Genomic DNA, 26,587 nt, shown 5'->3' on the forward strand with positions numbered 1-26,587 from the left:
CAGTGCCAGTCATTCATTTTTGTATATCTATTTACGATACATTGCTTTAGAAAAAAAATAAATATCTATGAGCAACTCTATTTTTTGCACTGTGAATATGATTTTATACCTGAAACTTACATATTGTTAATACATTTGTGAAATATGGTCGAATAAAAAGCAATTTTAAATAACTTCACTTGCAAATGAAAGCAAACGCCATGAAAAAGGTTATCTCCTCTGTTTAGTCAACTGATCACCTGACAACAAGGCAAGGGTGCTGAAGTCATGTGACGAACTGTGTGTTTCCTAGTTCAAGAGTACGGAGTGTGTGCATGCTGTGTGCTTTCGACAACAATACATTATGTATAAAGGTACGTAGAATAGGCGCCTTAACAATACGTTGGGTTCCTTTGAAGCAGCGGAAGTTCTGGAAGCGCTCTGATGAACCCAATAACTGCTTTTGTACTCAAGTGCTGAGTGTTTATTGGACACAGTTCAATACGTTTAGAGTATAAGGAACACTCGACAGCTTTGACAGTGAATGGTAAGCATTTTGCTCTGTAAGCTTTCACGCACGCTCCTCACTGCAAAGCTGCTACGAAGGGCAATGGGGGGGGGGGGGGGGGGGGGGATGGGGAGGGCAGCTAGCTGCTGTGTCAAAGGTGTTGTGCCCGTGTGTGTGTGTGAATGCATACAAAAAAGAGGCAGAAATTGAAATTTTCGTCGAAAAGAGTTCCTTATGTCCCCCCCCCAACTAGATTAGCCTACCCCCCCCCCCCACGCCCCAATTTTAGTTAGGAAGATAAGGTCAATTACGTGACTCAATGTGAAAAACACAAAATGGCACCTACATGACGTCATGCATGACTGATTTTTGTGAAAAGTTTCTAACTGAAACTTCATATGAATATAATGATCACGGAAATTTTCATGATCATTGAATGATGAAAACTGATAGAAGTCGAACCAACAAAATCTGGAATCTTACAAATGAAAAATAAGTAGATTAAATTTCATTGAATTTTATTCATTTTTTTAATATAATTTTATTTTCTGTTTTATTTTATTGAATTATATTCTATTTTGTTCAACTTTATTGACTTTTATTGACTTTAATTTAATTTAATTTAATTTTATTCTTATTCTTTATTTCATTCATATTTTTCATAACAGAGAAAAAAAAAAGAAGAAACGATGGTGAATCACATAAAATATAAGCATTTGTGTATGTCTTTTATCCAAATTATCAAAGCAAAAGGGGAAAAAAGAAAGCTAAAGTAAAAAAAAGAAAAGAAAAAAGAAAAGTGAAATGCCGCGACCGGGATCGAATCCGGGACCCTTGCATTAGAGGCAAACGCCTTACCGATTGAGCTAAAAAGGTTCCCATAGACTTTGTACATAGAACTTTAAATCTCTCCAAATCCAATCCGAATTTTGATTTTCAATCGAAAATTTCAGCATGATTCCGGCTTCTGATAAAAATAAATAAATGGCAAGCATATAAAAGCGTATAGTCTCACCTATAACATACTGAAAGTTCAGAGAAAATTGATCAAAGATAAATGAGCTACAGCTCCGAAAACATTACCATGTCAATTCCAGATTTTCACAAAATTCAATTCCCATAGACATAACATGTAAACCAGAGTATTAAGTTTGACAAACAAAACTTCAATCGAAGTTTTGACCATGATACAATTGTCAAAAAGAAAAGTGTTGTATATATTATCGATAGTGCAATAATTCAGCTATAACATAGTATTCAAAATTCAAAGAAAATTGAAAAAAAAAATTATTGAGATATTAACATGGTATGTAAAGTTAAAAAAACGTTTTGCAATTTTTTCAAATCCAATTTTTTGAATTGGGATGACGTTATGATAACGTCATGACATCCGGATGGGCAAATGACTACATCAAATCACATTTACAACTCATAAGCTTTCTATACATGTAATGAAAAATGGTGGTCACCGTGCATTCTGAAGAGCTAGAGCTCAATAAACAATATCATGATTTTTGCATACGGTATTTGCCCATAGACGCGTGCGCGGATTTCTAACTTTTACTTGCTCGCACGACCTTGTTATTTGTCAGAAATGACTAAAATTGAATGGATATTGATCCTTACGAAGTGTCAGTCAATACCACTCAAAGAAACTGAATTTCTACGATCCATACGTGCTGCGCACACATAAGACGCGCACACGAATGCGCACGCGCGGAAATTTTTGAAATGCTCAAAATTGCCTGACATGTACTCTTGTTTGATCAAAGTTGAATTTTGAGCATTTTAACCCGTTCCTTCCGCAATTCTCTGAGTGCCTTTAATGCCCCCAAACGAGACTCTTTTCGCCCGTCGACCGAGAGGCACACAGGTTGGTAATCCAGCTGTGTGAAGGCAGTCAAGCGGTTCATTGTTTCCCCCTTTCCACAGTCAACTACACGTGCCAGTGAACAATGGAAATATCGATCGGGTGCAAAGTATGAATAGAGCGTGCGCTGATGAGCTCTCAGAATCTTTTGTTCGACACAAAATCAGGTACCTGAATGAGGTGACTGGGGTCAGCGAACCCGCATTTGTAACTGATCTCAGCCTTGATCATTATGTACATGTTCGTACGAGTTTACAGCAGAACAAGCAGAAAACTAAATCAGGAAAAGGTACATAATACTGTAAAACATGCATTTTTCAAACAGAAGGAGAATAAATCCTGATAGAGTAAACTCTGATCTTTTTATCAAACCCACTTTTCTGAGCATTTTAACACAAAGAAACATGAATTTAGGCCACTGAAACAGGCACCCTTGTCTTCATTTTGGGAACCTGGTAAACCAGGTTCCCGTATATCAGTTGCTCCCACGGGAACCTGGTAAACCAGGTTCCCGTAAGGAACGGGTTAAAATTTTGACGTACGTGTACGTGTGCTTCGTGATGCGCATGCAGTCATGCTTGCAATCTTGCAATAGATATGGACTTGAAGTTTATGTCTATTGAAGGAATTTTGAAAATGATGTTTAGTTAGGAAGATATGGACAATTATATGACTCAAATGTGAAAAACACAAAATGGCAGCTATGTACGTGACGGCATGCATGACTGATTGTCATGGAAAAGTTTCTAACGGAATCTTCGTATGAATGTTAATGATCATGGAAATTTGCATGATGATTGAATAATGAAAACTGATAGAAGTGCAACTAACAAAATCTGGAAGAAAGAAATAAGAATGAATAAATACATTAAAAAAAATAACAATTTTGATAATCACAAGAGGTGATATGCTGATGGCATATCACATAATAAAGGTTTTGCCATTTATGGGAAGACTTCCTTTTGAGACATAACCCTAGCATTAATAACCTTTATTTAGTTTATTATTAGTAAAAAAAATAGTAGGGATTTATTTGTTTTGTGCAAATTAGTGGGGGGGGGGGGGAAATAAGGAACTCTTTCCAATCATACATTTTGATCTAAATCAGAAAGTAAAGCTCCTGGATTCCTAACTTTTGGTGATAGCATTCTTTGTAACGTTAGCATTCCTAACTTAAATGTACTAAAAAATGTATCAAAATCAATTTCTTATGTAGAACCTTTTTTGAATTTTTTATGTTTTTCTTTGTTTTTTCGACCTGTTGTTTTATCATTTTATTTTCACAAAATTTGTGACAGAACCTATTTCAAGCATAATTATTAAAGTTTTTAATCAGTTTCAGCCTACGAAAGTGAAAGTAATCATATGAATAAGAAGAGAACACTCCATTTGCATAGACTTTACACATAAAATCACGTTTTTGCGCCATTTTTAGTCTGACAGGCATGTATAAAGGGCTGTGCAGCATCGTAACAGTATGCGCGATTTTTGCGAAAATGGTGTCAAAAGATGCGAAAGACTTGAAAGTAAAAAGTCAGCGAACGACGCGGTAAAAAAACATTCCGCACGGTGGAGCTGAGTAGTCCCGAAAAATGGCAAGGGGGGAGGGGAAGGGGGTAGGTCGATTCAACCCCCTCCCCCCGGCCTTTTTATAGGGTTAAAATTGTCTGTTACTTTGTTAAAGAAAATCCTGTTCTGATTATACATCATGTTTATTGTGGAACATATATTTGGCCTGTGCCATTAGTTCATGGCCAGCGCAGCCGTGGTGGCCGTTGGGGCCCGGGCCCTCGCACTTTTTGTGCACGGGGAGAGATGAGCTGAGGACCTTTTTTTTTTTTTTTTGCTTGTTAGCTCATGAAACCCGGAAGTGGGCCCCCACACTTTTGAAAACGCTGCGCCGGCCCTGTAGTTATAGATCTTTTGTCAATATCAGTGAAAGAGCAACTGCATCTTAACAATACTTTTTTCTTTTCATCCTTGATGGTATATTTCACAGGCACAGATGTCCTTTGTAATATTATCCAGGGATGAGCAGTAAGGATTGAAACCTAATACACAGCCTTGTACTGGCAAAACCATGTTGGAGTCGGCAGTCAGCAGTACTGTGTCTTTCTTCATTTTCACTCTCCTGCTAGTCTTCTTTCCAGGCAGTCTTGCAGCTCAGCCACCAAATATCATTTTCATTGTAGCAGATGACCTGGTAAGTCAGATTTGGGGTAGTTTTGTGTTTGTTTGTTTGTTTTTGTTTAGGGCAAACAGTCACTCGAACTCACAGTTGATACAGAAAAGCACACACACAAAAAAAGGATATATGTCAATGGAAAATGTTGTTGCGTGGATTGAACAAAGATACTGTTTGTGTGCTCTAGCTGCCGAATGACGGCTGGAGGTAAGGTACTTTTAATTTAGATAGATCTTACTGTCACAAATATTAGGTGATTCATTAACTGATAGCCCATAGTTTAAAAACGATTTGTATAAAATAGCAATTTCTTGAAAATATATATGTATTTTTTGTTTTGGTTTGTTGTTGTTGCTGTTGTTGTTGTTTTTTTTTTGTGGTCTTTTCCACTTGTCTGGAAAATCTCAACCAAAACTGTACCACCCCTTTATGGACAAGTATGTCAGTGCTTGTCGGGGTGACGTTCACCACATTCTAGCATTCAAGATAATTGCATTACTATGGGCCTCATATTATTCAGGGTTCTTTTTTTGAAGTTTGTTGAAAACTATACAAAATGTTTAACACAATTTTGGAAACCTGGTCAAAATGCCTTAAAAATTAGCTAACTGCTTGAGTGCATACAAAGTCCTCATGGCTGAGACTGTAACCTTCCCTAGATATTCTCATCCTTCAAATCAGCCAACTTTAACTTCACTTTAAATTAAATCTGAATGGTAACATGACTATATAATGATGATCCCTCTCCTGTGACCCAACCCCCATCTACCCCTTCATATCCCCCTTCTCTCCCTCCCCCCCCCCCCCCCCCCCCCTTCCCCATCTCCTTCCTCTCTCTCTCTCTCTCTGGCTCCACCTGCAGGGATGGAATGATGTGAGTTTCCATGGCTCCTCCCAGATCCCCACCCCAAACATAGACGCCCTGGCCCAGGAAGGGGTGATGCTGACAAACTACTACGTCACCCCGATCTGTACCCCGACCAGGAGTGCCATCATGACCGGACGACACCCCATCCACACAGGTTTACATTGAGCTGCATGACCTGTCTATATCTTCAACATGGTCAGACCAATGTCCACTCGTATATAAACAAATTTAACAAGTAAAGAAAGAACGAAAAAATTTGAAACCCAAACTGTGGTATAAGTGGCAAAGTGTCAAGCAATTAAGTCAACAAAGAAAAACTGCTAATATTATACAAGACAGGCCACCAAATTTTGACAACAGGTAAAGAAAAGGTTACTCTTACAGGTAAGACAAACCTTCAGCAACAAATTGAGTCAGTTACATTGATAACCCAAATTACATATTTTGGTAATACAGTGGACTCCCGTTACAACGAACACGGTTATAACGAAATTTCGTTATAACGAAGTAAAACTTCTGGTCCCAAAATTATCGCCATTTAAGTCTATGGTACAAAATTCGCTTATTACGAACACGGTTATATCGAAATTTTCGTTACAACGATGTCTTTTCCGAGCACCACTGACAAAGAAAAACAAAAGAAATGTGCTCCGTTATAACGAACTGAGGATCGCTTTCGAAAATACGTAGCGGAACAAGCATAGCGTCTCTGCATGGGCGAACGCATCACTGTGTGTTCGCTTGGTGTGTCACGCACTGTTTTCGAGGGGAACTTGCGTTATGGTAATACAATAATCTGAAATTGAATAACTACTTGTTTTATTTTCAGTGTATGACAAGTATGCAACAAACAGAATATCATATATGCTTGGCTTCCTTGTTTTCGTTATATATTGTATTTGTTCGGTTACAGCGAAATTTCGTTATAACGAAAGAAAACTGCTGGTCCCGAGCATTTCGTTATAACGGGAGTGCACTGTACAGAGAATTTCTCTTTTTCTTTTTTAATTCTTTTTTCCTTGATTGAAATTAGTCAAACCATGTGATTGTTTCACACATGCTTAATATTATTTTATATCTTGTTTCACTCTTTGTTGGATGGAAAATAAAAATTGTAGTGAATTGAATTGTTATGTCTGCTAACTCAAACGTACATATTCTACATCTTCTGATACACTTTGTCATAGGGCTTCAGACTGGAACAATTACTGCTGATATGCCATACGCCCTCGGACTGAATGAAACTACAATGCCACAGTATCTCAGAAGACTTGGTTATAGAACTCACATGGTTGGAAAAGTAAGTGTACTCGTGACACAATTTCTCTGCTCTGTGATAGTAGTGTGACTGAAGTACAGTAGTCACCACTTAGCTGAGACAGCTCTAGAGTTTTCTGTGACCCTCGTTCAACAGCATGTGATCCCAAATACATCACCCATGCTACGCTGGAAAAAAAAAAAATGGGTATTAAACATGAAACACCGAGCTGGTGTTCACAGTAACAATAGTTGGTATGGTCTCCTATTGAAGCTGGGTTGGTGTTTTAGCTTTGGCATTAACACCAGCAGCAATATTGAATCAACTGTTGTCACTGTTGAATTAACAACAGCACAATGTCATAATATCATCAGCTGCAGTGAAGGGCGAGGTTAACATTTTTCAACACTAAGTGTCAATACATATTTTCTACACTTGTCGGTATGGTCCTCTATTGACACTTGATCGGTATTAGATTTAACCCTAACTAGGCCGGGCTATTTAGGTAGTTGATAGAGCCGGGGGGGGGGGGGGGGGGGGGGGGGGGGGGGGCTCCCAGGCCCCTCCTCCAGATCTCGGCCGTCGACCGCGTGATCGCGACGAAAATTGGCACACACATTGCCTATGATGTAATCTAAAATACCATGAAGTTGACTTTTTTTTAAATCATCATTTATGCTAAATTATGCTAATTTATGCATGATGATGCATAAAATCAGATTATTTGGTATAAATCACACAAAAAAGCTCAAAACAGGCACACTTTTTGTGTAAATATTCTTTTTAGTGTCCTTAGCAAATGTAATAAAAAAAGATTGTGATATCAGAAAAATTCTGAAGTATTTTATTGTTTTTTTGAATTTCTTATGTATTTCGTTGTTTTTTCGACTTTATGTTTTTCATTGTTTTTTCGATGAAATGTGTCCGCGACATCGCTTCGAACAAGAAAATATGTTATTCATTGATTTCAATCAATAAAACACCCAAATAATCATGCTTTTATGAAATTTGCCAGTACGCGCAGTTTGCATTGAAATTGTACACGAATTAACGTTTTTGAGCAATTTTTTATCTGACATGCATGTACATATTTATGCGCAACTTCGAAACCACGCGCCCGGGCGTCGCAAATTTGGTGTCAAAAGATGCGGGAGACTCGAAAGAAAAAAGTCATGAAACGTCGCGGCGATACCTTTTTGCGATTGCGATACATCGCGCGGAACGTCGAGGGGGGGCCTCGGAGGCCCCCCCCCCCCCGGCCTAGTTAGGGTGAACACCCATGTCGTTACATGATCTACAAAACAATCATAAAGATAGAAAAACATGTCAGAAGACAATTTTCTTTCTGAGTCCAGCAGGTCAGCTAGCCTCCTTAATGAAATGTGGGAGACATTACATTATGAGAAACACATCACAAGACAGTATTCACAGCAAAGCATGTGGCCCAAACCACTACCACATTTTCACAGACTGTATATTGTTTGAGGTTATTTAAAGTACAATGCAATGTAAAAGTCAAGGGGAACATCAAGGGCCCTTTAACTCTCCACCCTGTTTCTTTGTCCTCTCTCTCCCTCTCTCTCTCTCCCTTTTATCTAGTATTTGTGACCACGCATCACAAAACCAACAAAAAGTTGCAGATTCTGAAAGAGTAGACTCTAAGCTTTAAAATGATGTATAGCTCAATTGAAATGGACTATCCCACTCTATCTAAATATTGGATAGAAAGCTTGCACTCTGGAAAAGTGTGAACTCAAAAAAAGATACCCTGAAGTACAGGGTCTATTCAAGCCCTAATCTCCATCAAACTGTGCTAAATCTGATGAATGGGACAAAAAGCAGGGTGTAAAACCACTGGAGCAACAACAATGAAGACATTATCAGATTAGGCTGAAATGGAATATGCTCTAAGAGCACATTCTGTCCATGATAAATGTCAACTTTCAAAGCAGTAGCATTATCTCTTCAAAAGTTACTAGACTTGAAAGTGAAGAGTGTGCAAAGGGGTTATCAGGAAATGAAAATGGGCGTCAATACCCGTCTCGCTACTCTTCAAAGTTGTGGAAAAGTTGCGGAAAATGTATTTTCCCATTCATTTTATGATCCCAACCTTTAAAACAGTGTAGAAGAAGGGTAGTTCCTTCAGAAAATATGAAAAACCCAATATTGACTTGGTTGACCCATTTCACATTTTTGAGTCCTCATGTAAAATCAAGGGGTGCAACTTTTTGTTTGTTTGTGATGCACTGTCACATTTTGATTTAGGGTGATGGTCATCCTGGAATATAAAATGCAACTTATCAGCCTTTAATGCTATGGGGAGAGTAAAGGAGAAAGAGAGCCTTTCTCAGATTTGTATTACTAACACTGTATTACATTGATTTTGTCTGTCCCCCCTCCCACATTCAGTGGCACTTAGGGTTTTATACCAGAGAGCACATACCCAGCCAACGTGGATTTGAGTCATATTTTGGATATTACTCCGGGCAGCAAGACTACTACACCCATGAAACTCAAGTTGTGCGAAGTGTAAGGAAAAAACTTTTCTAGGTTTTGTTGCTCTTGTGTTGTTGGGTTTTTTTTCTTCCTTTTGCAGTTGTTTCTTGTCTGATTTATCAAAGTAAGCCATGTTCAAGCTCATAGCAAAAAAGATAAGATGCTTAAATGTCAACAAATGTTTATCCTGTCACCTATGGAATATCTAACAGTGGTTTTGTTTACAGTACAAGATTTAAAGACTCACAACCTGCAAAACTCAGAGTAAAAAAAAAAATAGTAAAAAAAGAAATCATGTAGTTAGTAAGTTTTTGAAGCTTACTTGTAAACAGCCATGATATGCTGTTGATTTTAGTCTGATTTTCTGTTTGTCTTTTCTGTATAAGTCTGTGCACATGTTGCTCAGACTATGTGTTAAAATCACCAGAATTTTTTCCTTTTTCAAAAAAAAATTCTTACATTTTTCAAAAACCTTGATATTACCCTTGATTTAAGGTTTGAAATTATGTGTTATTGCATTGTATGTACAGGGAAGACCTGTTATATTGTGCATACCGGTAGATACTCTGAGCCTTTTCTAAAAGTTGCATTCTACAATATGTTATATACTGTCCAGAATGGTTTGCATGTATTTATCTTTATGTTATCTTTATTTTGTGTCTTATTTTGTTAGAGTCACAGCTTTTATATAACAATTGCTTGTTTGTCCACTTTGGCAGAACTATACAATGACTGGATTTGACTTCCATGTCAGTGGGTCAGTCTACAAGCCAGTGTTTGGCCAGTACTCAACGGAGCTCTACACTGCAAGGACCCAAGACATCATTCGGAACCACAACCCAGAAGAGGTTAGTAGCATTTGCTGCAGATGATGATGAAGAAAGTGGAGATTACTGCAATACTCAACTAGTTTCAAAACCTGACATATTTTTGTGATTATAACCAATGTATTTTCATATCTAAATTAACATACATGCAGTGGCGGATCCAGAGGGGGGCGCAACCGGCGCACGCCACCTCCTTTATTTTTCGTTAAAAAAAAAGAAAAAAAAAAATGAAACCCGGAAGTGGCACCAGAAATATTAGCCACGCCCCCCCCCCCCCCCCTTTACAGAATTCCTGGATCCGCCCCTGTACACGGTATAGTAATTTATTTCTTCTTTCTTGCCTTTTTTTATTCATTTACAGCCACTTTTTATCTACCTCGCCCAACAAGCTGTGCACAGTGCTAACTATCCAGGCCATCGCCTACAGGCCCCCCACCGCTACTACCTCAAGTTCCCAAACATCACAGATGAGAATAGGAGAATATTTGCAGGTGTGTATAATTATCCCTCATGAAATTGCTGTCGTAAAATGCTGTAGACATTGGACAATAACATGCTACCAATGGGAATAAAAGATTTTGACAGCTAGGAAAGCTCAAGCTTTTCTTTTTTCTTCTTTTTTTTTTCAACATTCTTTATCCATTAATGAACAATGTAACATGGATTGAGCAGGAGACACAAGGCACAGAAAGAAGAAATATATATATATATATATATATATATATATATATATGGATGGATATGTTATGTACTACGTACGAAATATGTGACAAACTTGTGTCTCGGTGTAATGAGAAGATGTTACAGAATAACATCTAATATATTCAAACAAAGGAAAATTGACCAGAAATGAACATAATTTATTAGTGAAAATTGAGCAAAGTAAATTCCAAGATCTACATACACTTTGATGTAGTACAGAAATATACTCAATAATGGGAAGCCAAAAACCATCAATTGCCTAATATGTTGTTGTATCAGGTTTCTTACTGTATCAAAGTACAATAATTATTGAAATCAATATAGAGAGTTGGGATCTCTAAAATTACCTTGTTAACGGTTATTTTTATCACATATCTGTCATCTTTACGATGAGATTCCACTGAAATACTGACAACCCACTCTGTTGTTAGGTTGATATATCCCATCCCATTAATTGGTTAAAGTCATAGATTATTAAAAGTGGAATCAAATGAACAGAAGAGTACCAATTTTCTTTAGGATCATGTGCATATCATCATATGAACAGAATTGTCATGTAACAGCATATACACTGTATTGATAAATGATTCATGTTTAATACTGCATGATAAACAGAAAAAAATAATGATGTGCATAATTTTTTGTAATTGCTGTTTTTTGTCTCTGTCAAAAGAGTGCAATAAGATTGTGAAATTAATCATGTGTGTGGAAACATCTCCTAACATTATTTTGCATCCCCAACAGCAATGGTGGCGGCACTGGATGACTCGATAGGCAACATCACCCAGACACTGAGGGAGAGTGCCCTCTATGGCAACACTATTGTAGTCTTCACCACGGATAATGGGGGTCCAGCGCATGGCTTCGACTACAATCACGCCAATAATTGGCCGCTAAGGGGAGTCAAGGACACAACGTGGGAAGGGGGTGTGAGGGGAGTGGGTTTCGTCTGGGGCGCCCCCATTGAGAAACCGGGCCGCATGAGCGAGGGAATGATGCATGTGTGTGATTGGCTACCAACGCTCTATGGGCTGGCGGGGGGCGACGTTGGTCAGCTCAGGAATCTGGACGGGATGGACGTCTGGGGGATGCTATCACGGTATGTGCACAGCTAGAGATTCTCCTCCTCCTCCTCCTCCCTTCTCCTCCTCCTCCTCCTTCTCCTCCTCCTCCTCCTCCTTCTCCTCCTCCTCCTCTTTCTCCTCCTCCTCCTCCTCTTCTTCATCCTTCTCCTCCTCCTCCTCCTCTTTCTCCTCCTCCTCTTCTTTCTCCTCCTCCTCCTCCTCCTTCTCCTCCTCTTCCTCTTTCTCCTCCTCCTCCTCCTTCTCCTCCTCTTCCTCCTCCTCCTTCTCCTTCTCCTACTCCTCCTCTTTCTCCTCCTCCTCCTCCTCCTCCTCTTTCTCCTCCTCCTCTTCTTTCTCCTCCTCCTCCTTCTCCTCCTCCTCCTCCTCCTCCTTCTCCTCCTCCTCCTTCTCCTCCTCCTCCTCTTTCTCCTCCTCCTCCTCCTCCTTCTCCATCTCCTCCCCCCTCTTCCTCCTCCTCCTCCTCCTTCTTTTCCTCTTCTTCCTCCTCAATAAGTATCTTGCTTGTAGCTGCATAAAGTTTGATCACTTTCAAGTTTCACCATACCTACAAAAATAATCAAAGAAACCATATTCCAAAATGGTACTTTTGACACCCACAACCTTCTTGATTATGATAAACACCAATGAATATAAATGTCATAATCGCATCAATTAATTATGAATCGTTCTCTAACTTTGATCACTGACAAATGCAGCGGGGAGCCGTCTCCCAGGAAAGAGGTGTTGCACAATATTGACCCTATTAGGAACTTCTCAGCCTTGACTGTTGGGGAGTACAAGGTCATTGTTGGAATGTCCTACGGGGACTACTGGGGGAGCTGGTATCCTCCAGAGGGTGTCTCACTGGGTAAGTACTGGGCCAGTGGGGACTTCTTTGATTCTCCTCTTAATTCTTCTGAAGATTATTGTGGATATAGCTTGGTCTTTTGCATCCCAAAGGAGAGAATTATGTGTGTTTGATAGAAACTGTAAAACCAAAAATTTTCATGAATTTCACAAGGAGCCAAGATTCTGTCTTTTCGTATGCCATCAGATCGGGATATTATCCCTCCTTTGACCATGACATTCTGAAATTGCTATTCCCTTTCAAGTCTATAACTTTTGAAAGGATAACTCTGCTGCTTTGAATGTTAGCATTAATTATACAGACTGAATGTGTTAATAGAACATGCTCAATATCAGATTAATTTGGTAATCCCTTCATTGTTGTTCCTCCAGTGGTTTACTTCCTGTGTTTTGTCCCTTTCATTGCACAGCTCGCATGGCTTGGTTAAGATTAAGCGCTTGAATAGGCCCTGTACTTCAGAGCCTCAGTTCACACTTTTCCAGAGTGTGTACTTCCTTTCTAGTATTTAGATAGCTTAGGGAAGTCCATTTGACTTTAGTTATACATCATTTTAAAGGTTAGAGTCTGCTCTTTAAGAATCTGCCCTCAACTAAAATTCCATATCTGGCAACTTTTTGTTCGTTTTGTGATGCAGGGTCACAATTATTCCCCTTAGATGTCAGGCAAACCTAATCTTTACCTTTTTATTACAGAGGAGCTTGAAACCAGAGAGCCTGTCCCTGGCTCCTTCGTTGTCAGCTGTCCGCCAAAGCCGTCCAACGCATCAGAAAACTGCCAGCCTTTGAAGAAACCGTGTCTCTTCAACATCCGCAATGACCCATGTGAATATTATAACATTGCAGACTGGAACCAAGGTTAGTTTGGTAAAAATCCTCCAGGAAACCACTTCAGGAGGAGTAGAAAATGGAACAAAGAAATGAGGAAGAGCAATAAACTTAATATGTGTTTGATATTCTTTTTAGATGATTACCAGTGCTGGTACGAGAGGAACTTAAAACGGGGAGGAACAGAGAAATCTACTTCTTTCTGGAAATTAGAGAAAATACATAGGCCTAAACTTTATCTTTCATCACGAATGTAAGGTACTGGTATGTCATGGTTGTACATGTACCATGTCTCATGCTAGTGAAAATGATGATAGCATGAATGATGGTCAGTGATGAATACAAAATAATACAACTAGAAAAGCACTTTAAGAGTGCAGACCTCTGCCAAGCAGCTACTTTCCACTGATGATTTTGCTCTTCCCAAAGAGATGTTTCTCCTCTCAACCACTGGGGAAAAGTTCTTTGGGCTCTTCCATAGAGATCTGTGATTTCCACCCATAGGTATACACTGTACATGCTGAACAATCGCCCGATTTTCCAATATAGAAAACCTTTGTTACGTCATAAACCCTTAGCTGGGTGGCACATCTCGCCGTAGCAGAAACTAGAGCACACACTTTAGTGCGTGTTTGAAAACCTCAGAAATGCGTAGCTTGAACTCCCAAGTTCATTGACCCTGTCAAAATATCATAAATCCTTCATAAATTCCCCCAAAATTATCGGATCAGTACCAAAATTTAATCATTTGTTACTTGTGTAATTCTCAACCTTTCCTGTAAGTTTCATCAAAATCCATTAACTACTTTTTGAGTTATTTTGCACGCAGACAAACAAACAAACAAACAAACAAACAGTAACGAAAACATAACCTCCTCCCTTGGCAGATGTAATTATGATGATTGTATTCAGTACAGAAAAGTTGTTGTGGCATTTTGACTTGCTGGTTTAGTATCATTAAACTGCAACAGTGTAATAGGTAAGCAACTTTTGTAGGACTTAACCTCAGATCTCTCAAAAGTTTCTCTGTACTTTACTGAAAGTATCATAAGCTGCTGCCAATGTGTACGTACATTCACACAAGATGGCACTACGTAATGCTGTAACTGGGTTTATTTACACTGGGTCATGGCCTGCCATATCAAATATTATCTGTGTATGGATACATATTTGTGTTTCTTCCCTCTCAGATATCCTGGAGTTACTTCTGATCAGACTAGAAGAGTACCGTCAAACTATGGTGCCACCAAAAATAAAGGACAGTGACCCCAACAGTGACCCCAAGTACCATGACCACTGCTGGGTGCCCTGGGTGGATGTAGGAGGAAGCGGGTCATAACCTTGACCCTCCTAGCTGCATTCAGGGTGTGCCATTTCACCATGTTTCTTCTCATCTTCCAGTATGGTGTCCTCGAAGAGCAAAATATAAAAGAGGTTGATGAGGACACAAAAGTGTGTTGAAATTGACATCATCATTTTATTGACAATTAAAGTATATCATAACATTCAGTCAGTCTAAATCATGTTACGCACTCAAAAAGATACAGATGTTCATATCTTTGAGTCTAAAGGGGCCTGAGCTTTTGATCCTTTAGCAGACCTTTCATCAGGAGAGGCATGTACTTTAATATCTTATCACAATTTGTATGCAGTCTAGTCAAGGTCAGTGCTTGATTGATTTTTGCAGATTGCAATGTGTGTATGACTGATTCCATGGTCTAGATCATTTCCCGGCAATCCATAGTTTCCTTTGAATGCTAGCTTTTGGAAAAAGGCTTGTGAGGGACTAGAATACTGATATCTATCTTAACCCATTCCATATCTAATGCTGAAAATACATCGAAAATGGATGTTTTGGATTCTTTAGTGTTTTTCTTTATTGTTTTTGAGGTGTGAGTCTCACACCTTTTGAGTGAGACTAGTGCTAGAGAAGGTCTGACTCTTATCAGACATCTGCCAGATGATGACACAATTTATTTGCTGTCTGCTTTGCAGACATAGCCGTCATTCAGCACACAAGCCTATTGGAGTCTTTGAATACAGAGTTGATGTATAAGCTGTTATTTTTGCGAGGGTATAATTTTTGAAAATTTTGCAAATCGCTGTTGGACCGCGAATTCAACGACAACCGAAAATGTCACCTTGTGCAAGGATAATTGTGCATTTACAATAGCCTTGGTATCAATTCGCAAAAATAACATCTCAAAAATGTCTGTGACCACATCGTATGTGAAAATATCTGTTAGTGGAAATAATAGCTTATACAGTATTTATCATGAACAAGTGCAATATTTTGCATTCCACTTGAGATATTATGTTTGATATTGTATTATGCTAGCGACCTGCAGATGGCCAAAGAATTATTTCTTCTTTCTTTTATGTGCAAGTTTTGTAAAATGTGATGTACGCTGCAAGCATTTCTGTTTCCGTGTAAGAGCTGCTGAACAGTTGCAATAACCAAGCTGCTAGTTTTTTCTTTTCTTGCCCACTTACTATACCTGTTTCATATATATTATTTATATGTTTAACCCCTTATAACCTAGAAATGTCTTGCATTGTCAACATCTATTCATTTTAATTACACCCTACCTTTCATGGGTTAAGACAAAGTGGTTTTTGCCTTCATGGAGGTCAAATTCCAACATAGTGTGGAATGGGGAACCAAAGAATTACACCAGTTTTCATAAACCATGACCCCCCCCCCCCCCCCCCCCCCCCCCCCCCCCGCACACACACACACACACACAATGTGTGCAAGATAGTGTGCAGGGGGTTCAATGTTGTTCAAGATGGCAGCCACAGGCAAGTACGTTGTAAGTGGCTAAGGGGTTAAAGCCAACAATGCGTTAAATACCAAAGACCCCTCATCTTTATATAGACCTAATGTACATGTACCTTGAGACCGCTGGATGTCTGCCTATGCCACTCATTTCTGCTGCTCCTACACAACTTGTTGATAAAGTGCTATTAAAACCTGGTACATCTACTTCAGATGTCTTCAAAATGGTCCAAGGTCTTATATTTTGACCACCTTTAGGCCATTATTGTGAAATATAAGTGACATTCTTATGTTGTTTTTTGATGCTGTCAGTTGCTTTACATTTTTTATTCCTTCATGTAATTTACATATGATTGTAATACCTCCTTTAAGATGTACCCCAAAGATTGCTTCCATATTGAATATATTTGGACAAGGGCAGACTTGCTGGTCGTGATTATTGGTGATTTATTTCCAGTGAGACTTATGCATAATTCTTTTCAAAGATTACATTAGGGCCTATATCATACACTACTGTCGTTATGAATAGATTATTATGTTTACATTTTAGGTGAATTTGGTTGTCAATTATGTAGTTTGGTTGTCAATTAGGTAGTACTGTAAAAGTGGTTTCTTTCGCGTACAGTGCTGACTTTTTCGCGTGTGTTTAAATTCGTGGTCGGCTAAATCTGTGAATTCACAGTCGGCAAAAACTGTTTTATTTTGCACATGAAAACCCAAACTATAATCCAATTATTCTTTTGTTTATCAAATAGAAATTACAATAAAGGCAGGCTTACCTGAAATCCCGTCTCTCGAGTACTTTATAACATGCTTGCACCTACATTGCGCGGTATCGCTGTGTGTGTGTTGACCATCAATACACTTAATGCGCAGAATCTTTGTGTGTGCCTGTGCGCAATAGCGTTGTAAGAAGCGGCGAGTTCAAAACATTTTCGTGTGATGTCAAATTCGCGGTTCAACCTCAAAGCGCGAAAAGCGCGAAAATAAAACGACCACGAAAGAAACCACTTTTACAGTAGTCATGTGCAGCATTGCTGGTACAAGTGGCTGTTTGCAGAGGTTGTAAATTAGCAATCAAGGAATAAAGGCAATGAGATCTGACAATATGTGAAGACATGCTTCTGTTAGGCATTGACAACTCTGCTTTTGTTTTATTAATCTGTCCTTTTAGCACAGTGGGGGAGAGTGAAGAAAACAAACAAACAAACAAATTAGTGCATCTTGTCATTTGGCATTCCAATGAATGCATCCTTTCTCATCCTGTGGCATTGTGCTGAAAAAGAAAAAGAAAAAACAAAACAAAAACCTGAACACTATACCTTGGTAATCATTTGAAATCAATGACTAATATCATAGTCAGGCATGTACGAGTGTAGTTCATCCTCAAGTGCCTTATGTTGTCAGCTGTAAGAGAGTCGTTGCATTAAATGCCTTGACAAGTGAGTAATGCCTCGGTGTGTTGTATATACATTATATATACAAATAATAAAGATTGTTAACATAAGAAGTGTAATGTTAAAATTCTTAATGAAATGTAAGACTACCAACACCAACTCATCTCATCCTATGAACCATGCTGTGAAAAAAAAAAATTGGGTTGAATCTCTTGTGGCATGCAAGTAGGCCTTATTGCTTCATTTACCATACAAGTGAATGGCAGCCAAGCCTTTTCTTTCTTTCTTTTTTATGTTCATAATGGGCATTTTACAGATTTACCAGTATGACATCATTGGCATGAAATCATGATTTGCCAATACCACTTATATCAGATGGACTTCATTGTTTGTACTTACATGTATTGCCTCTTGCTTAATTCTTATACATGTACAGGTATCTAGAAGTACATTGTATATGACTTACGTAGTACATGTATTACTGTCAATAACGTATCTGCAGAATGGATGACTGCGCATACAGTGAATATTTGTACGTCAGCCATTGAGTTGAACTGCATGATTTGTGTGAAAGTGCACTGTAATAATCGTTTTTTCATTATAAATACGTTATATGTTTTACAAAAAATCTTTAATATTCAAAAGTGGATTTTTGTGTGTGTATGATACTGTATGAAGAGCAAACTAAAGGCCCTACACAAACAGTATTGCATCTTTTACATAATGGACTATTCAATACGACTATACACATGTGTTATCTTTTATGTGAAAAATGTTTTGATTTCATAAGCTCAAACATATCCACAGTTAATATACAAATGATGCACAGGATAGAGTGTGTTAGTGTAGGCGTGGTGCACTCGAGGGTATTTACAATTGTGAAACATGCACGAGGCGAAGCCGAGTGCATGTTGCACTACATTGTAAATACCCGAGAGTGAGCTACGCCTCCACTAACGCCACGAAATAATCCTGTGCATCATTTGTTTTATAAAATGGGTCGAAAATTCGAAGACTAACATCATTTTCCAGCGTTTTTCACGTACCTTTGTGGGTCAAGACGTCCGAAGATGTTCATCCCAAACATTTACGCACGTCGCACTCGCGGAAGTCCCGCACATACAGTGTAAGTATAATGGGGGGTTGGGTTTCCGGACACCCAAGTTCCCGCATGAAAACTTACTTATTTTACATAGAATATGCACCCTTTACCTTAACCCGTTGAGGACGAGTCCCGAGTATACTCGGGCAGGTGTCTACGGGAAATGCGTGTTGTAGCAAAATCAAACCGTCCTCAACGGGTTAAAGACTTGATATAGACTCCTCATATAGGCCTACTAGACAACATACTCTGAAAACGGCGTGAGAATTAACCTGCTAAATCGTTGGATTTGCTCTTCAAAGTGACTCCATGTACGCGTCCGGTCCCATAACGCTTGGTCTACTGTACTGTACAAAGTGTACGTATAGTAGAGTATACGTACGTACGCCACACATGTTATGCACAAGGGAAGACAGGCCGGCCGGCCGGCAGCCCGAACTAGAAGTTGTTTACAGGATTGACAAGCGCGTATGCATGCAATTCATCAAAGGAGCCGCCGCGCGCACAGACGATCGGCAATCTACCATAGGATTACAGGCAGTGCAATTGTACTGAAGTAAAGGAAGGAGGTGTGTCTCATTTCAGCGCTTCCTATTGGCTACATTCTTGAACCCATTTTATAATATACAGGAATAATGCATGTAATGATCTGGGGCAAAAGAACCCCCCAATGAAAAAGAAATCCCATTTATTCTATTCATTCATTTATTTGTTCTTCCATTCATTCATTCATTCATTCATTCATTCATTCATTCTTTATTTATTTATTTATTATTTATTCATCTATCTACTTCTATCTATATATCTATCTATATATCTACACACACAAAAAAAAAAACAACACACAGAGGGAGAGAGATACACAGAGAGACAGGGAGAGATACAGTACATTGAAAGAGATATAAATAGTGAGAGATAGGGAGATAACCATAAAAATACAGAGAGAAATACTAGTATACAGTAAAAGAAAGGCAGCAATACACAGAAATGCAGAGAGAGAGAGATAGAGGGGAAGAGATAGCGATACAGACAGCAGAGACATATACAGTGAAAGAGAGAGGGAGATAGCAATACAAACAGATAGTCTGATAGAGGAAGACAGAGATTCATTAATATATATATATATATATATATATATATATATATATATATATATATATATAATATATATATTCATATATGTCCTATGCGATAAGATTTCAGATTGTAATGAGAAACTACAAGCAAGCAAAGCACATTGTTGCTTAAAGAAATTAAGAAAAAGCACCAGAGGCATGACATATCCATGGTTAAGACATTTACATTTATTTGAAGGTGAAAATAGTCTTACTCAATACCATGATGAAAAGTCAATCTAGTAGTTCACGAAGATTCTACATGCAAGATATAATGGCTACCTTTACTTCACCATTTAAAGGAAATAATGAAAAAAACAATCACCACCTTCTGCACACCTATGAAAAAATTGCATTTTATCATTACCTTTCATCTCTTCATTGACAAGAACGCAGCAGAAATATGATCATTACCTCTATGCAAAAAAACAGAAAGCAAGAAACAATGAAATACTGCTTGAGTTACATGGATAAATTGCTTGGCAATTTCTTAAACAATGTACAGTGTATAGGCCCTACATAATTCATCCATGGGTGAATAGCGATGTGCTGATACATGCAAAAACATTTTGAATGACCCTACGTTTGCACCAATCGGCATCCACTTTTTTTTTTTTTACTTACACAGGTCACAATGTTGATCAGTTTCCTTTCATACATCCAATCAATCAAGGAATTTTTGAACACTGGAAGAGTTAAAACTGTGATAAGATACAGACTGACAGACACACATAATGCAAAGTTATGCAAACACAAATGAGCCTGGGAAACATTTTTGTGGAGGACCTCCGTTATAACGGCTCCCACAATTCCTTCTTTTTTTTTCAGTAAAAATCAGAAGTAAAACCTTTCTCCTTTTTTTTGTCTTCTACTCCTTTCCTTTCAAATTTTTCTTCTTCTCCTTCTTCTTCTTCTTCTTCCTTTTCTCCTCATTCAATTTCACCTTCCTCTTTTTTATTCCTCTTCCAGCTACTACAAACGCAAGAAAAATTCTACACTCTTTCACCATTGATATCACTGTCATGACGGGGAAACCTAAAATTGGATAAGACAACAATATTGAAGAAATGGGCAAGTTACCGGATCACAGGTGTGCATTTTGAAAGGGGCTTGATTTGATCCAGTAAGACTACAAAACTGAAACTAGCTCAACCAGTGCACAGCTGCAGAGTTTTCTAATAATGAAGATTTGCTGTTAAGAGTGACATGTCATGAAAAAATGCTACACGATATACCCAACAGTGTGTACACATCCCACCATAGCTGCTACTTGTACATTAAATACATATTGCTATTTTAACCACGCTTCTTCTATGCTGTTCACATGATCTATCATCACATACTCTACAGGCAATAAAGAATCTACAAGGATATAAATTCTCTATCGTGGCAAGAGACAGTTCATGATTGCTTAAGACAAAGTTTGCATGACATTACAAGGAAAAAAATCATAAAAATATCTATAATACTGACAAAAAAAAGAAGGAAAGTCTTTAAAGCTTTCGTTTCAATACATTTCTCTACAGACCATTTTAGTTACAGTGCCATCTCCGGATTGCCTTGGAAATAATTTAGCTTTCTCCCCTTTTACTTTTCAAGACTACGTAATCGATACAACCAGTCAAGTAGCCTACATGCATCTATAACAACCAAACGTCACAAGTGTTGAACACCCACATTGCCACAAGGCAAGCTACAGTTTACATCGGTCTTCCATAAAAAACAAAGTTAAAGATTTAGACACGCATAGTGTATATTCATAAGCAGATATATATTACATAACAGTACACACTTTATTCGTCTAGAAAATGGAAGGCTTGGCGCACAGTGTAAGTTGTGACACAATATTCAGTCACATGCTATCTAAATTCTGTGAGCAGAGTACAATTTTCAACTTTTCAAGGGTAGCAATCAAGTTGAAACAAACACACAGTTCACAAAACACTGGAATCACGAGTGTAGAATACAGAACAGTATGATAATTATGAGTTTCCTTTTCCCAATGTCATGGAAATTTCACAAATGTATCAGCAGCTGTACTCAAGTTGGGTGTCAAAAGAAATTTCAGGGCATGTTTAGCCTTAGGCCAAGGCTCTCTGTTGCAATATGGCTCCCTAGTCTCATGTGTCTCTTGTCAGCAAATAGGTGGCAAGGATCTTATTCTCTGACACAAGCATACCAGTGTACAACATGTAGTTCAGAAGGCCTTGACTAACAGCTAGGTTGTCCCTTAGTCCAAGTCCTGCTTCTTCTCTTAGAAGAATATATTTTGCATAAGGAGCAAAGAAGTACACATCTCGGGCTTTGAAAAGTTGTCCCCTCCCTGATAAAACATGAGAGGAGATACGAACAACTTAAAACAGAGACTGACAAGCTCATCAGCTGGATTATGTCATAATTCACATCAGAAAGTTGGAGAATCTGGGATGGCATGTAAAAGCACATGAAGCAGCTGGAATTTGGAATTAGCCAAAAAAAAAAAAAAAAGGCATCACCAGGTAGACTTCCACAACAATTTGACTTAATCTAAGTCTTTGACTTAATCTAAGTCTATTGAGATTGCATACTACACCATAGCTGGTAGCCAGTGATTCCAGTCAAAGGAAGCAATCACTTCCCAACAGCAAATTATCCACCTTTGGAAACCGATGTGTTTTTTTAAGAAGGAAAAGTTCATTGGAGGTTTTAAAAAAAAGTATTTAGGAGATAATTCTTGTGGGGGGGGGGGGGAGCTAATACACTGTATCTAGGAATTACAGAAAGCAAATCATAAAGAACTTCAAGATTGATGCTACCATGGGACGGTCCCAATTCTACAATGCGAATGAGGGATGCACAATGCCCCTATAATACAAGCTTTGATTTTCTTCCCAAGATTCTAGAAGACATGGTCAAAAGCAATAATGTCATTAGGTTTTGTTAGGTCTGCAAAATCACTAGGACCTCCACATACTTTTCATTTTCCCCCTTTCATTTGTCTCTAAGATTTGATGAGGAACACCGACTCTCACCATCCATTCATATTTTACAACATTTTGCTTGACTGCTGTGTGTTGATTGGCAACAAATGGCTTCTATTTTAACTCTACAGCAACTGGAAGACATACAGCTCATTATATTTGCAGGAAATGAACACAAACTGACAAAACTTGTCCATTTCTTGTTATTTCAAATGAAAGATGGGGTTAGCTCTGATACATGCATATGCCACCTATACACACATGACAGTATGTCAACAAATGGATTTGGATTTTTTTTTCTTGCATTACACAGGGATCCCTTCATCTTTAAAAGGCTATGCCACAAACAGAAACCTACAGAAAGAACTGGCTGATACGCAGTAAAAATTGGAAGAGATAAAAACACAACCTAACCGAATGAATTCAGGCACAGACATTTATGAAAATAGTGGCTTATCTATAAATTATTGCCTCGTATGATTTTTTTTTTTTTAATAATGAAATATTCATTCATGACTGATGACAACAAAACTTCAACAGAAAAGAAAGGCCATACTAACAAGTTGATTGGACAAAGTGCAACATATGTAATCAAAATGTGAAGCAGACACAAGCATTTGTTACCAATTCATGGAATATAAAGAAACTACAACTAAGAAACTGTAAGCATGTCTGCTGAACAAGTTACTAATGTATACGCTGTATATTTCGTGAGGTTTTTATTTTCACGAATTTCGCGAGTCAGCTGCTATTCGCAAAATTAAAAACACGCGAAAATATTGACTCTGATGCCGATATGAATGTGACGTACGTGTACACATTTCTCCGTACAGTACAGGACTCCACGATCGCGAATTTAACCACTCGCGAATTCGTCGAGAAGTCCCGATTCGTGAAAATTTAGACTCGCAAAATATATGGCATATATTTTTTTAGAATCAATACTTCCTGGATCATGCCTTGTGAAAAACAAAAAATGTGGTCAACAGCAGAAAAACTTCTTGAAGACTTTGTAAAATCAATACAGCCTACAAACAGTGTGTAGTATGTGGTGGCAAAAGCACAATTCTTTTGTCTTCTTATTTTCTCATCCGAAGCTCGGTAAGATAATTTCTACACAGTGTTATGACTATTTTCCTCCATCTAAACTTCTTTAACTTCTCTCATAAGGTGTCCTTATTCATGGCTGTGCTTTAGCCAACCATTGCAATGTTAGGGGGTTTGATTCCATTCCATACCGTTACACAAACCAAATATTTTGTTATATAGCCTTTTTATAAATTGCCAGTTTTATTTCTCCTTCTTCTTCTGCTGGTTTGAACATTTTGGGTGTCCCCATAGGGGCTGTCCCAATATAAGACCTGATGGGGCCAATGCAGAATTAAGTGGCCACTACACGTAGTGAAATATTAACCATGGGAAGACATATTACATGGCCGCACTCAGCAGGTGGTTCGTGGGGACACAGTCTTTCACACACCACTTCCCCATCACAAGGACGGCTGTAGCGACAGGTGGCCACTACCAGAGAGGTGGCCACTCTAGACAGGTTTCACTTCTGCTGGCACCAATTAGAGCCCGATGCCTGGTGGCTTTGCAATAATGTCATTCATCTGAACTCGCAAGAGAATCCCAAGCTGATGCCAATAGAAATTTAACCCCTTGAGAATGGACTGATTTTGCTATAACACGCATTTCCCATAGACACCTGCCCGAGTATACTCGGGACTTGTCTTCCATGGGTAAAACCTGTTGAAGACTGGTCCCAAATATACTCCGGCAGGTGGCTATGGGAAATGCATGTCATCGCAAAATCAGCCTGCCCTAAAGGGGTTAAAATGGTTACATAATAGGGCCCTGAAAAAGGGGGGGGGGGGCATCAATGCTACTGCAGAAGAGACAACGACAGAAGACTTATTCCTTAGATTTTGAATACAAGCAGGCATGCACACACACCTACAATATGCGCTTATGATACACAAGACTCTGTCATCACTCACTGCCCTATCAAAGTACATGTAGTTTTATCTAGTATTCATTGTCACTTTGGCATACATACACACAATTGCAACATGTTGAATAGCAAACCAGACAAAAAATATGTCAGTGACTTACATTTCCTACTTATTACCTCCTATGAAAAAAAAAAAAAAAAAATAGAGAGCATAATATAGTTTCACTATGGCTACAATTTTATGTTGTTTAACAACCAAGGCAAGACTGTGCACATTAAAAAGGTAGAGAGAGAGAGGAGAGAGAAACAAGAGGGGGGAAGGGAGGCGAGGGTGAAGAAAACAACCTCTCATGAAACATATCACGCAACTGCATTTTGATAAACGAAAACAAAAAGCTTCACTTGCTAACAATGTGGTTGCCCATTCAATTTTGCTTTAATACATTCCCCTCAGTAAGCTATTCACTGGCAATTTATGGTGGATTGTGACATTTTGAGGAGTCACCTCATCTTGTTTAATTAACCCTTTTAGGATGAGTCCCGAGTATACTCAGGGAAGCGTCTATGGGAAATGCATGTTGTAGCAAAATCAAACCGTTCTCAATGGGTTAAAGTTTCAGCTTCTTCATCATCATCCCTGGCTTGCCTCCCAAGAAAACTGAAAACACCCATGCCAGGGGGAGAGGAGACAAACAGACAGACAGACAAACAGACAGACAGACAGACAAACAGACAGACAGACAGACAGACAGACAGAGAGGAGAGACAGGATATTTAAAGGGATTAAAATTTTAAAGATTATTGCGCATGACATAGTGTAGTCTTCTTTGGAGAGCTTTACATCGGGTTTGATCGGAGCTTGTGGAATCTATTCCAAAGGTGCGGATGAAGTGATTATCACACATCGTTCTTCTTCTGTTAAGTACAGGCCATCATGATGTGTATCAGCGTACTCTTTATAACACCTAATTATAGGCTTCCTTGATGGGAATATATAATAAGAAGAGTTCTTCTTTCAAACTCTTGTGAGCAAGGAAATCCCAGTCCCCATGAAGTCAACAAAAGAATGAAATACAGATAACTATAATTGTACATGTATGGCTAAACTCCTTGATCGCCAAGAATACAAAACCAGAGAGAAGTAAAGCAAGGAGAAGTAAGCAAGGACAAACTAAAGTCAAGACTCACTCAAACCAAGGGAGAAAAGCATCACGAAAAAGTAACAGATAAATCATTATATCAATATGATTAAAAAATACTCACATAAAAGGGAAATTGTGCACTCTGGCAGAAACTGATGGTCTCAGTCAGCCTAACATACATGAAGTGCATAGTTGCCACAGACCATGATAAGACTTGAACTGTCAAATTGCCAAGCTTCAAATGCAGTGTTATGGACAAGCTTGGCTGCACTTGTAACTCTGTTGTAGCTAAAGTGAAATACCACACTGTTACCATGCAAGATGAAATTTGCAGACGTCATGGACCAACTTGGCAAGAAGTACAGTCGCTTTTGTAAAGATGAGCTTGCAATATCAACTGGCAAAGTCGAAATGAACAATCGCCGTGGACCAACTTTGCTTCATCATTTTTGTCCCTGTGAACATGAGCTGCCAAAACTGTCAAACTTGACACACTCGGTTACCTAGGACAAGCAGCTTGACTGAAGTTGTGGTTTTTTACAAGATAATGAAGTATTGCAACCTTGCATATCATTGATTAACCCGCTGAGGACGAGTCCCGAGTATACTCGGGCAAGCGTCTATGGGAAATGCATGTTGTAGCAAAATCAAACTGTCCTCAATGGGTTAAGGGAAATCAAGCAAATTTA

General features: G+C 38.6%; 1 protein-coding gene across 1 annotated transcript; it reads left to right on the forward strand.

Moving 5' to 3' along the window:
• Positions 1-403: 403 nt before the first annotated feature.
• On the forward strand, positions 404-15,248 carry LOC139739184 (arylsulfatase I-like). Its single transcript, XM_071649798.1, has 11 exons — positions 404-526; positions 4,357-4,560; positions 5,405-5,564; positions 6,598-6,710; positions 9,078-9,197; positions 9,884-10,012; positions 10,353-10,482; positions 11,438-11,792; positions 12,474-12,625; positions 13,318-13,479; positions 14,640-15,248. Exons 2-11 carry the CDS (start codon positions 4,438-4,440, stop codon positions 14,786-14,788), a joined length of 1,593 nt encoding a protein of 530 aa, XP_071505899.1. The 5' UTR covers positions 404-526; positions 4,357-4,437; the 3' UTR covers positions 14,789-15,248.
• The last annotated feature ends 11,339 nt before the right edge of the window (positions 15,249-26,587 follow it).

Source organism: Diadema antillarum, unplaced genomic scaffold (assembly GCF_040938485.1).
Source record: "Diadema antillarum isolate AM-2024a unplaced genomic scaffold, OU_Dant_1.0 seq00000786_RagTag, whole genome shotgun sequence".
Classification (NCBI taxonomy): Eukaryota; Metazoa; Echinodermata; class Echinoidea; order Diadematoida; family Diadematidae; genus Diadema; species Diadema antillarum.

Excerpts from the sequence above, each read along its gene's own strand:
- LOC139739184 (XM_071649798.1), top strand. The coding sequence starts at position 4,438 with ATGTTGGAGTCGGCAGTCAGCAGTACTGTGTCTTTCTTCATTTTCACT. Across the intron at positions 9,198-9,883 it reads AAACTCAAGTTGTGCGAAGT|AACTATACAATGACTGGATT; the intron begins GTAAGGAAAAAA and ends CCACTTTGGCAG. Across the intron at positions 10,483-11,437 it reads GAATAGGAGAATATTTGCAG|CAATGGTGGCGGCACTGGAT; the intron begins GTGTGTATAATT and ends CATCCCCAACAG.